This window comes from Oxyura jamaicensis, chromosome 27 (genome assembly GCF_011077185.1).
Source record: "Oxyura jamaicensis isolate SHBP4307 breed ruddy duck chromosome 27, BPBGC_Ojam_1.0, whole genome shotgun sequence".
NCBI classification, from domain to species: domain Eukaryota; kingdom Metazoa; phylum Chordata; class Aves; order Anseriformes; family Anatidae; genus Oxyura; species Oxyura jamaicensis.
Window position 1 is genome coordinate 4,091,640 of NC_048919.1, and position 12,115 is coordinate 4,103,754.

At 55.2% G+C, this 12,115-nt stretch overlaps 1 protein-coding gene across 6 annotated transcripts in view; it reads left to right on the forward strand.

The window, feature by feature from the left end:
* Nucleotides 1–12,115, forward strand: part of ZNF385C (zinc finger protein 385C) — a 75,815-nt gene that overhangs the window by 34,514 nt on the left and 29,186 nt on the right. The window contains exon 1 of one of the 6 annotated variants that reach the window (XM_035347589.1): nucleotides 3,932–4,768. The exons of the other annotated variants lie outside the window; for them this stretch is intronic. Within the exon in view, the coding sequence (XP_035203480.1) occupies nucleotides 4,759–4,768 (10 nt within the window). The 5' untranslated portion in view covers nucleotides 3,932–4,758. Of the gene's footprint in view, nucleotides 1–3,931; nucleotides 4,769–12,115 lie in introns of those variants that run through there. 6 annotated transcript variants of the gene reach the window in all.

Sequence of the window (12,115 nt, forward strand, 5' to 3'; positions counted from 1 at the left end):
TCCTCTGTTCCCAACACCGGGCTCACTGCAGGAGCCGTCCCAGTGCTCATCCTGCAGCGGGGCTGGGGGCTCCCTCCTGCCCTCCTAAATCAAAGGGAAAATATGACACAGTCTCTGAAGCGCTCAAAAGGTGCAATTTCCCTCTCTTCTCCTAGTAATTAAATGGTTTTAGGTGATCGGTTGCTCCACCTATTTGCAGCCCTGTTCTGGATGCCTTTGTCATTAGGCATCTCCCTTTGAAAGGGGTGATTAACGGTGATGGGGACCAAATCCTGCAGCTCTGAGCGAGGCGTCTCCTATTTCAAGTCATTGCTTGTCCCTGGGGCTCTGTGTGGGCATCCAGCCCTGTCCCCTGCGAGGGTGACAACGGACTGAGCCCCTGTTTAATGTCACCAGGGACGTGGCACTTCTGCTGGTAGCTGTTCCCCATGGTGACCCCTGGGCAGCAGCTCCCATGGCTCTTACAGGATGAGAATTTTGAGAATCCGTAACTTCCAGCTGCCCTTTTTTTTTTTTTTCCTGGAGGTGGATGAGTGCTAAAACAAGGGACAAACAATGTTTTAATGCCTTGCTCTGCTACAAAAAAAAGGCCCTTAATTGAGTGTTTCCATCACTGAGATTTCTCCCAGGAGCTGGAATTAATGGAAGGGCGATATTGTTCTCCGCTCCCGAAACAGCAAGATTAAAGTAAGAGGAAAGAGAAGCCTAGGTGTTTGTTGGGAGCCCAGATAACACGATGAGACCAGACCTTGCCTCCACAGGGAAAATTGGGGTTAACCTTCAGCATTGTGGTAAAGCCTCCTGTGCCCTACGCTGCCTTCTTGCACGTGAATGGCATCGCTTGGCTCCCTGCTCCACCTGGCTCTTCTTACCCAGGCAAACACAGAAATCTCCAGGAAGAATTAATTAAAACAAAATTAGTTCGTTAAAGGATCAAGGGAAGTTGTTTCAAAAATAAATAAATAAAGCCCTGCAGCTTTGGCCGGCACCAAACCCCATCCCCTTTGTGTGGGAACCCCCCCCCCCCCAGGGGGAAGTCAGCCCTTAAAATCTGTTATCTTAATTCCCAGCGGGGCCAGGAGCACGGAAGGTCAGCGCCTGCCTTCCTGCCCTCGCCGGCATCAACCCCAGGCGCTTGTTCCACGCCTGAGCCGTTCTGCTTATGGCAGGGCTCAAATTTCAGAGCGGGAAGAAAACCGATACACGTCCTCCAGGTGTATCAGTCCTGATCCTATCTGGCGTCTTTCACCCCCCAAATTATGCCCTAAATCCTCGGAGAACAAAGCCAGCCAGAAAGGCTCAAGGAAGCCTCGTCAGTCCTGGGGGGAAGCTTCCTGTTGGTTTTTATCCCTCTGTCTCCTTTCTCATTTATTTGCTTGCTTTTTGCCAAATCCAGGTGGTATTTGCCAGGCTGCTTTTGGAGGCTAAAATGGGTGAGAGCCCATTCTGGTTGTGTCTTGGCTGGGGAGGATTTTAATACTGGCCTCAGCAGGTTTCAGAGTGATCTCTCCCTTCTGGTTCTTGGTGCCCATCCACGCAAGGAACCCAGTGAAATCGGTGACACAGGGACACCAGTGCCCAAACTGGGCCAGACTGGCTGATGGGTGGGATGTGTACTGGTAGTGGTGGGCAGCGGGGGTGCGTGCGTGGTGCTGGCTGTGGCTGCATCGTGCCAGGTGCCTGCTGCGTGGCTGGGTGGTCACGGCAGCATCTGAGCCCTGCTCCCACAGCAGCTTTGGGCATTTCGGTCTGTGCCGCACGCGGCGTCCCACCACCTCTGGGATGCATCTCCCCAGTGCCACCGGCTGGACTGGCTGCGGTCCCATCCCATACTGGTGCTGGCAGCAGCTGTGCCACCAGCTGATGGAGGTACTGGGAAAAGAGAAGTGGAAGAGCAGCTCTTTAATTTCACTTTTTTTAATATATTTTTTTTCTGCTTCCTGAGCCCCCTCCTTCTCCCTCTGCGTCACTGCTCGCCCGGGCTTTGGGCGCAGCTTGAGCAGACTTGCTGGAGCAAGCAAGGCACCGCAGAGCTGCTGGGAGTTGTCTGGGGATCCTCCTTTGGGATTCGCCTCCCCTGGGATGAGCCCTGCCGGGGAGGGAGTGGCGGCCGTGCTGGGGCAGGCTGCGACCTGCAGCCCCTCGCTCCCCCCGGTCTGTGCCGGCCTCTTCTGCCCCCCAGCTCCTCGGCTCTCGCCGTTCCTGGAAGCTCTGCAGAGGGTTGCTGCAGCCCCATGGCTTTGCAAAGAAGCATCTGCTTCCATCGCCGCTTCCTCCTCCTCGTGCTCTGCCATTAGGGCCCTGAATTTTGTTAACAACCCGTGTCAGAAAATGGTACCCACGGGGTGCGCATGGCACCTGGCGCAGCGGTGCCCATTGGCATTGACTTTTCATTTAGCATCCTGCTCTCCTTGCAGAGCCTGTTGTTCCAGGCCCCCGGGCAGCCCCGTCCCAAAGAGGATGTTTTGGGAAGAAGCGGCCCCTGGCTTTGCTCCCTTGGGTGCTGTCGCTGGGTGAAGCAGGTCCGGGACCTGGTGGGAGGACTCGTGCAGCATCCACGAACAAATATAGCAAGCTATGCACTGGCCGGACCCGTGGCTGCGGTGTGGGGGAATTCCAGTGATCAGCTGCAGCTGGGAAGGGGAGGGCAGGGGGCGTTAATAGCGGTGGTCTGTAATCAGTACCTGCAATTAGCATCTTCTCCAGCTGGCCACAAAGGCCATAAAACGCCGCACCGTCCCACGCTGCGCTCTCTCTCCCGCCCCTTCATTTCACGCCTGCTTGGCTGTGGCACTGCCAGCCTCGCTGGGACGGACTCAGTGCCAGCCAGGGCAGGAAAATCATTTATTGGTGAAATTGGGCAAAATGCCTGGGGCCAGAGGAGCTGGGCCCTGCAGGGGGAGATGCCCCAAATTTGGCCATGGTCATTTTGTGTCAGCCCTGTCCTGGCGGTCTTTACACCTCTGTGTTCCCCTCTGCTTAATGCTCGCTCGCGGTAACGCCAAACTGCTGCTGACATTAAACAAATTAATATCAGGTTTAAATAGCCTGCTGGGAGCTGGCAACAGGCGGGCCGGACCCAGCTGTCAATTCCAGATTAGCGAGTGCCCGGCTAAACTTACTGCTGCTAACGACCCTGAAAGCAATACCCTGTGCCCAGCGCGGCCGCACGCTGCCACGGGGCACCAAAATGTGTGAATCTACCCCAAAAGTGCCCTGTCTGGCTGCAGCTCCTCCGGGTTTTGGTGGTTTGCTGTTTGTCCTGGTTCTCTTTCTGCTCATACCTGAAAGAGACAGTTTTCTGTCCGCTCCTTTGAATTGTCTGCTTGAGGAAAGTATTTAAATTCCTCCCTGTTCTTCGCTTGCTTTCATCCCCAGCCTGCACGGGGGTTGACAAGATTTTTATTTATTTATTTATTTTCCCCCTCATTTCACGAGCAGGTTCTTAATCAGTTCTGCCTTTAAAAGGCACTGTGCAATCAGGTCGTGAAACTCTCCTCCCGAGCAGCTACGGAGGCTGTGAGCTCAGCCCGAAAAGCGTGGAGATGCTGGGGATGCTCGGGGATGCTCGGTTCCCCCTGGTTTCACGATGCAAATGAGGGGGGGGATGGCAAAGCTCGGGGGGTCGCACAGAACCCCCTGACACAGGAGGCTGGGGAAGCCCCTGCCCCGCTCCCAGCAGCCAGAGCTGGCGTCCCCCGGGGTGCACATCCCTTCCCGTCATCCCTGATGTCTTGACACCCACGCAGAGTTGGCTTTAATTTCCCTTTTAAGGGGGAATTGTGTTTAATGACGAGTTTGGCGGCCAGGGGCAGCTCGAAGCGCCAGGGATGCTGCGCTGGGGAGGGTGGGATCCTGCTGGGCTGGGTGGGTGGCTTCAGGGGGTTCTTGCTTTTAATAGAAAAAAGGAATGAGCTGGGGGTGTGGGGTGAGCCCTGCACCTCCTTCCTGAGTCCTGAACCCCCTTGGGGCTTCTCTGGGGCTAAACTGGGTTGAAATCAGCCTAAGACTTGCTGTAGGGGATGCACATGGATGCGTGCAGGATGTGGTTGGCTTCCCAAGAGAACGAGATCCTGGGGTTTAGGGAGCTCTGCTCATCCCACCGTCCACGCTTGCCTCTCGGAGGGGGGGGATTTTGGGGAGGTATCCCCTGGAGCTCCCTAACCAGGGGCTGCCACAGCCATCAATCCCCTCCCCAGGCAACCCCAGCAGGTCCCAGCCCAGCCGCATCCCGACCCCTTCCCCAAATCACCCTCCCTAATTGGGGGGGGGGGAATCCTCGGCACTTGGAGGGGGCAGATTGTGGAGGCGTGCAGCCGAAGCCGGTTGCCGGCTCCTTCCTCTCTGCTCCAAGTTTCTTTGCTTTGGCAGCCCTGGAGTTTACTCTGCGCCAGCCTTGGAAAAGAAAAGAGCACTTGTGCTTTGCTCCGGGGAAGGGGAGGAGGAGGAGGAGCAGCGGGGAGAGGGGCACCGCAGCGAGGTTCCTCCGACCTCCCTCCCACCCGATTTTCATGTTAATCCCCGTCCCTGGGCCGGGACCTCAGCTGGGAGAGGCTGGGGCTGGGCAGGACGCGTGGGAGAGCGGCTGGCACCTCTGCGGGGCACGGAGCAGCGGAGCGCTGCGCTTCCCTTTGCGGTCCGAGCGGTTCCATCCAGGCACGGCGGCGCTCGGCTGCGGGCGAGCCATGCAGCCGCGTTAGTCAACGCCAAGGGAAGGGAGATACCAGCAGCGTGGAGGCGAAGCGGCCGGATCCAAAAATGCTGCTAGGTGGGTGAAACGCAACTTTCCTTCCTCCGCCTGCGCCCGGCCGCTGGCATCATCGCGGTCGGTCCCCATCGCTTCGCGCTCCTCTGAACTGGGCAGCCACCGGAGAGCTGGCTGCGGGGTCGCTGCTCGTTTCGGTACGGAGGGCAGGGTTTAGAGGGAAGCTTCTTGCGTGTGTTCTGCGGAGCCCTCGGCAGTGCAAGGTCTGGGTTTTAGCCGGGTTTGCGGTGGCACCGGGTGTCCATCCCATAGATGCAGAGCAAGGTCCGGGGGGTTCGTCCTGGGCACGTCCCCGGCTGCACGGATGGGATTCAAGTGTTGGTGCCAAAAACCAGCGTTTGCTGAGTTACTTGAGCAAATTGAGATCCATCAATGCATGAATTGTTCCTTTTTTATTATTATTTTGTATTTAAATCTTCCTGAATTCTGGGTAGCTCCGCTAAGGTTATGGAGAGGGGGGCGCCTTTTTTTCCCTTTTGCAGTTTTGGCTGTAGGCTTAACTCTCGGTAGTGAAAAATTGACGTGGATTATTTGCTGCTGGGAAAGAGCTACAGAAATATGTGGAATTTAAGGAGCCTGGGCTCAGGAACGGGTGGCTGGTAAGAGGCTCAGCATCAAGCACAAATATTGGTTCACCTGTAGGGGCTTTTCCGTGCCCTGTCCTGCACACTTCGGGGTTTTCCAGTGCTCAATTGCCATCATTAGATTTTCCTCTTTTGAAGCAAATCAGATCCCTATTGTTCCCTATCCTGCCTGAAAAACCATTTAAAAGCTGTTCTTTTTCTTTGAATCGACTCAGCCCTGTATCGTACACCCACAAACCAGTCCCTCCCCTGCCCAAGCACACATGCAGCCTTGTTTCTTCAGCTCCCAGCCTGCTAATCCTAATTACTTCTGGGATTCAAGCAGAGTTTGATTCACTGCATCTTATTGATTTTTTCCCAGGGCTGGGGGGAAAAAAAAAAAAAAAAAAAAAGAGGAAGAAACGGGTTGCAGGCTGACACGGCTTTATTTTGTCCTTGCTCTGCGTCTGGGGGTCAGCTCTGACTCCTGGGCATCCTCCGGCTCCGTTCTGCCTGCTGCACCCGCACCGTGAGCGTTTGATGCTTTTCATGTGAAACGAGGCTGGGTGGGGAGAAGGCGGCAGGCAGCGCCTTTGAAGGAGAAGCAGTTGAAAAAGCTCTCAAAGCTCTGTGGTGTTTGTGGCTTTCTGGATTTTTTTATTTTTTTATTTTTTTATTTTATTTTTTTTGGCAAACTCAGGCTCATTGAGTTGAGCTGTGGCAGCAAGCGAAGCGTAACGCTTGCTCTCGCACCCATTTCATGGCTGGGAATCTGGGGGCTTTTATTATCATCAGCATGAACTTTCCACGCCGCTGCTGGAGCAAGGACAGGGCTTTGCAGGAGCCTCCAGCAGAGCCGAACACCTCACCCGTGCCAGCAGGCTTTGTGCTGTGCAGGGCAGCTGGTGCTGTCCCCCCCGTGCATGCGTGTGCACATACGTGTGCGTGTGCACGCATCCATGCACACACGCCTGCAGTACTCCATCCCAGCACCGTGCGTGGTGCTGCCTGGGGTTTTCTGAGAGCAGCAAGTCCGGGGCAATCACGGATGTTATTGAACTGGCACATCTGACAGGGCTTGGCCGAGGTGCTGTCATTTTTTTAACCACGGCCTTGCTCGTCAGCTGTCTTGTGTGGATCACTTTAATTTTTCTAATGGCTTGAAACATGGTCCTTCCTCCGTGAACTGTCTTTCCCTGTATTCCTGGAACGCGTAACAGTACGTAGGATATCTATCTAGAACGCTGCTCAGGCAAAGCAGGTTTAACAACAACAAAAAGTGAAGCTTGCTGTCTCAAACATGTAGGAAATGTTGTAAAGCCCCTAAAGCTTTAATTTTAATCTTTGAAATCCAGCAGACGCACAGATGCGTTTGTGTGGGCATGCACGGATATATGTGCAGACCGTACCCACTGCCACAGCCAAATACTTCATTTGATTTTATTCTTCCTCAGTCTTTCTTCCCCCTTAGCCCCTGGATAAGTTTCCAGGTCCCCTCAAACGGCAGAGCAAGGAGAAGGGATCAGCCCAGCCTCGCCCTGTGCTGACCGAGATCGTGCCGCTAGGGTTAGGACCGTGCCTTGTGAGGTGCGTGCGTGTGGCAAGGGTGAGGGCTTCTCACCCCCTCACGTCTCAAACACCTCCTCGAGGAAAAGGTGAAGGCCTCACAATGCCCTGAATTTCAGTGTTTTGACTGAAGAAAAGTTATTTTCTTAAGACGTTGCAGCTCTGCAGTACGTTTGTAAGGCTGTAACTGGTCAGGGTGTAAGCGCTCTCTCTGCCTAAGGTGACTGCTGACATTTGAAATTATAAATGCCACATTATTATTTTTTTTTTTAATGCTCTGCTATAGTGTGCAAGCAGAGTTTTAAATCAGGATTTTGTGCTCCTGTTTTTCCCGTTCCCTGTTTTTGTTTGCGCTTGTCAAATTCCTGCAGCTCTCCCAGCTTCGGGAGCCGCTGCCTGTCCTCGGTGAGCTCAGGACCACAGCAGGGACAAAGCCCCCTTACGATAAGGAGCAGCGTGGTCCAAAGGTGTTTTGGGGGGGGCTCTTGGCTCTCTGCAAGGTTTTGTCTTGCCTCGAAAATTAGGCACTGCGAGTGGCTTGCTGGGAATTTGCCCAGGTTGGAGGTAGAGGGGAAGCACTGGGATGGGCTTGGGTGCAGTGCTGGGAGACGCTGGGCTCCCCGGGCAGCGGCGGTGCCCATGGGGAGATGCTGCTGGGGTGGGTGGTGAAACCTTGGCCAGGAGGTGTCCCTTCTCCGTGCACCCAGGTTTCAGGGCTCGCTCCTGTGCTGCAAGGTAAAACTGGGGCCGTGGTGTTGCTTCGAGCTCGCGGTGGGTAAATGGTGACTTCTTTAAGCTTCCTGCTCCCTCTGGAAATCATCTTCCTACCCATGTGCGTGTGGGCCCACAGGCACGGTGTGAGCAGGCATCACAGGACAGCAGCAGCCGTTGCTCCCTTGCCTTGCACCCCGAACGGCTCCGGTTCAGTGCCCGGGTTATCAGAGCTGGGCTCAGGAAGGGATCGGGGTGCGCTCCTGGCACAACAAGGAGCGCATTGTGCTCTGTCCTGCCCAGCCACTCCGGGGCCTCTCCGGCAGACGGTGGAACTTTGCTTTTCCTAAGGTTGCTTTGGGTGAATTTTCCTGTAAACGCAGCAGTTGCTCTTGTTCCCGGGGGCTTGCTCTCAGAAATGTCCCGGGGAAAACATCTGTTCCCTGCTCTCAGCCCTTACCGACATCCCAGGGAGGCACTGGGGAGCCTGAGCCGGAATTCCTCCGGCAGCCTCCCCTCCGCAATATTTTTAGACTGAGCAGTCATCTCATCCCCACCTCCAGTCTGATACGGGCTAGAAATATCACCAAGCCAAGGGTAGAAATCACTTTTTATTTAAAACCATTTTTAATTATACTTCACCTTGTGTGAGTAATGGATCGCCAACAAGGATTGCAAGCAGACGCCAACTTTTTTTTGAAGTTTCGGTGCAAATGATGCTCCCAGCAGCCTGCTGACGAGCCCTTTGCCAGCACCGGCGCTTTGATGGGCCATTCCAGCACCCGCCGATGTCCTTAAGCTTGTAATTACTGCAGGGGCTGGGTATTTAACAGATAGTTATTATTATTTTTTTTTTCCTTCTGCGGAGCGGGATGTTCGAACAAGTAGGCTGGCTGTCCCCACTCTTCTCCGAAGTGATTATATTAGCACGGTCCGGGTAGGAGTGGCGGAAATTACAATGAAATGCTAGCGGTAGGAAATAAAAATCTAATTAAAAAATAATGACAGATGTGCGTCTGCTTCCAAACATTGAATATGACCGGGCTCGCCCCAGGGCAGACTTAGTGGAGAGTTATGTACTTCTGCAGCTGTCAGCGCAAACATGACAGGCTCTGTTCTCGGGGCTGCTCTAAAACCCCGAAATAAGCAGAAAGCAGCAGGGGGGAGGCAGAGGGCTCTGACCTTTATCGAATTTGGAGGGGGGAAGGGTGTAAATGGGCTCTTTTCCTGTCCTGGCTCCGGGCTGTGCCACCTGCCTGCAGGTGACCCTGGACACGTCCCTTGTCCCTTCCCGTTCCTGCTGCCGTCCCTCTCCTTCAGCGCCATGGGAAGGGCCGGTCCCGCTGACAGAGTGCCAGGGATGAAGTGTGGCCGGGTTCACCTGCCCCCAGGTGCTTCGTTAAAAGGAATCATTAACGATCCCTGCCATGGAGGAAATGCCACGCGATGAAAAATGTGCCTTCGCTCAGAGGCAATTCAAAAGGCCGGTAGAGAAGGGAGCCCCGTAATTTGTTCCAAATTGGTTATTTTGCTGAAACGGTGAGAAAGCATCAATTTTGAGCCTTTTCTCCCTTTCCATTTCTGTCAGCTGCTCCCCAGCTGTAATGAATTGGGCTCGGCTGTAATTTTTATGATTTAAATGATGCTCAGAATAAAGGCCGAGATAAGCTGGCGCTCCAGGTTTCCACTCGAGCTCCCTTTTGGAAATACCCTGAGCCCCTGATACCATCCCCAGAAGTGGAAGGCGATGATGAAGAGGGGAGCACTTGAGGGAGCAGGGCTCAGATTAGAGGGCTTTTATTTTTTTTTTTTTGCTCTTTTATAGCTATTTTATCATATCAATGTGCAATGTTCCTGCCATGGATCCTGTCCCCCCTGTGGCTGAGGTACCTTTTGAGGACCAGGTGCGTTGGCTTGGAGGCAGCTGGGTGTGGGACATCACGTTGTCCCTGCTCTCGTTCCTCGCCAGCAGGGACATTTTCCTTCTTTGCAGCCACACCGTGGTGAGCAAAAGCCCTGCCTGCCTCTGATGGGGGCAGTGGGATTGCTGCAGCCCTGGGCTGGGGTCACCGGTAGGGGACAGATAAAAGCTGTCCCCCCCCAACCAGCCCAGACAAACCTCCCCGTCTGCGGCTGGGCGTTTGCAGGGATGTCATCGGAGTTTATCTCGAGGCTGATTCCCTGCCAGATCGTGTCACACAGAAAAAAAAGATGTGACAAGGGGACGGAGGTGAGAGGCGGCGTCCTGCGTGGTGGCTGCGAGGGCTGGGGACGTGGGTCCCTGCGGTGGCAGCTCTGGAGGCTTCGTGCTCCTTGCTGGCACCCTGTGCTCTCCGTGGCCTCGCAGCCCACCCAGACCCCTCTGCAAGGTCCTGAGCGTGTCCAGGCCAGAGCTCGGGTGCCCAAAGAGGTGCTGGAAGGGTCCCAGCAGAGGAGGAGCAAAGCTCAGGGTGTCTGGGTGACACAGGGAGCTGGGACGCAGCAGGGAGGAATATTGGGGTGCCCTGAGCTGGGACGTCTGCTCCTCCCCATGACCCTCCAGCCTCATTTGCAGCGGTGCTGCAGGAGTGTGGACCCTACAGAGGGAGGCAGCCCTGCCTGGCCAGACAGCAAACCTGGGGCTTGCAGGCTTATTCCCCATCCGTCTGAGATGACACGGCATTGAGTGCTGTCTCCCTCGCAGAGGGATGGCTCTTTCCTGCTCAAGACCGAGGCTTCTCAGCAGCTTTCCTTCCTCCTCCGTGCACAGCAGAAATTAAATCGAACTGTCACCACCTTCGGGTGCCGAGGGATGCTGCTGCAGCGCCCGGCGGTGCCGTGCTTGTCGTGTCCTCTGTGTGCTCGCGTTGCTCCCAGCCTCTGGCTTCATCCCGGTGCCATGCTGCCGGGGATGGGGATCTGGGAGCAGGGACCTGTGGGGCAGCGTGCTGCTTTCCTCCCTGCAGCCCCTTGGGTCCACAGGAGCACAGGATTTGGGAGCAGAGGCGTGAGGCTGGGCACCGGAGGGCCGGTGGGATTGGGAACCCAAAGGGGATGGAGCTCGCCTTTGTTAGAGGCTTTGGGAGCACGAGCAGCTCCTTCCCTGCTCCAAAAGCATGAGTCATTCCCGAGAGATGAGGTTAAAAATCTTAATGCATAGAAGAAAAACAAAATCTCACAAATAGGGTTGGACTCGGGGATTTCATATCTTTTGGGGTAATATGGCTGGCTTTCCCGTCTCTTCTGTTCAGCTCCTTGTAGATAAAAAAGCAATAATGGGAAAAGAAATCTATGGGGAAAAAGCAGCCCCAGGATGTGCCCCCCTCTCCCCGGGCAGCAGCTCGGTTTTGGTTTCGCCTTGGAAGGCACGGGGCACGAGTGGAAACTGGCTCACGAGGCAGCGGCCGCCCGTCATGCCATGCTGATGATAAACGCGCTCGTGCACATAGGTCACCTGCCCGCCGAGCTCTCCAGGCATGTCACGGCGGAGAAAAATAGCGATGATTAAATCAAATCAAGGCTTGTGCTGCTGCATGGGAGTAAATGGAAATATTGTGATTGACTCCTGACCCCCCCCCCCCAGATACCCCTTTGCAAAGCTAAAGGGCAAAATAATTACTGTCCTCTGTGGGTGGCACGTGCCCTGGGCAGGCAGCTCGGGCCCCTTCCATCGTCCCAGCTGATAGTTTTCATACAGGTTGTGGGGTCCCCAAGCCCTGGGGGGGTGGGGACAGGAGCTGCTCAGCCCCCCCATACGGACACTGCTTTGTACCAGATGCTTGTACCAGCAGCCTGGGGGAGCAAGGTCCAGCAAAAGCATCCTGGGTGTCTGGACAAAAGCCCCCCAGGCTGCTTTTTTTTTTTTCTTTTTTTTTTTACTGTTCCACCCCCAGGGATATCAGTGCCTAAATCCCTGGGGACCCTTTGTAGGGTCGTTTGCTCCCCACCAGGGACCCGCCGGCTCTTCTGGCTGTGCTGAGAACCGAGCTGGGGGCCCCCGCCGCCGCGAGGAGGCCGAGCGCTGCCGTGTGCTTGTTTGCCCCGCGGCGTTTCGCTGCCCTGCCTGTTCCACCTTGCCTCTCGTCTCGAGCTGCTTTTGTTTCCCCGCTGCCAATTTATTTATTTATTTTCACGCGGCTGCCTTTAGCTCGCGACAGTTGGAAGCACCTCGGGTTGGTTCTGGTGCTAACCGGGTATCGGGCTTGGTGCTGGTCTTCCTCCTCATCCTCCTCATCCTCATCCTTTTGGTCCAGGCTCTGGTGGCTCCCCTGAGGATGCGAAGGGCAGGAGCAGCCTCTGGGATCAGACCCGGCTGCTCCCTCTGGAAATAGGGTGGAAAAGCAGCCTGCTGCTGGCCGGGACAGCCCAGCTGACTTCTGCACTTTTGCCCCCAGAAGCTGCAAAGGAGAGGACGCAGCAGGCTGAAAATTGATTAAAAACCTTAAGTCCTCTTTTCTCACTTGCATTAGCACAAGAATAAATAGTGCATATTTTCAGCCCCGGAAACCCGGTCTCTGGTTTCACCCAGCTC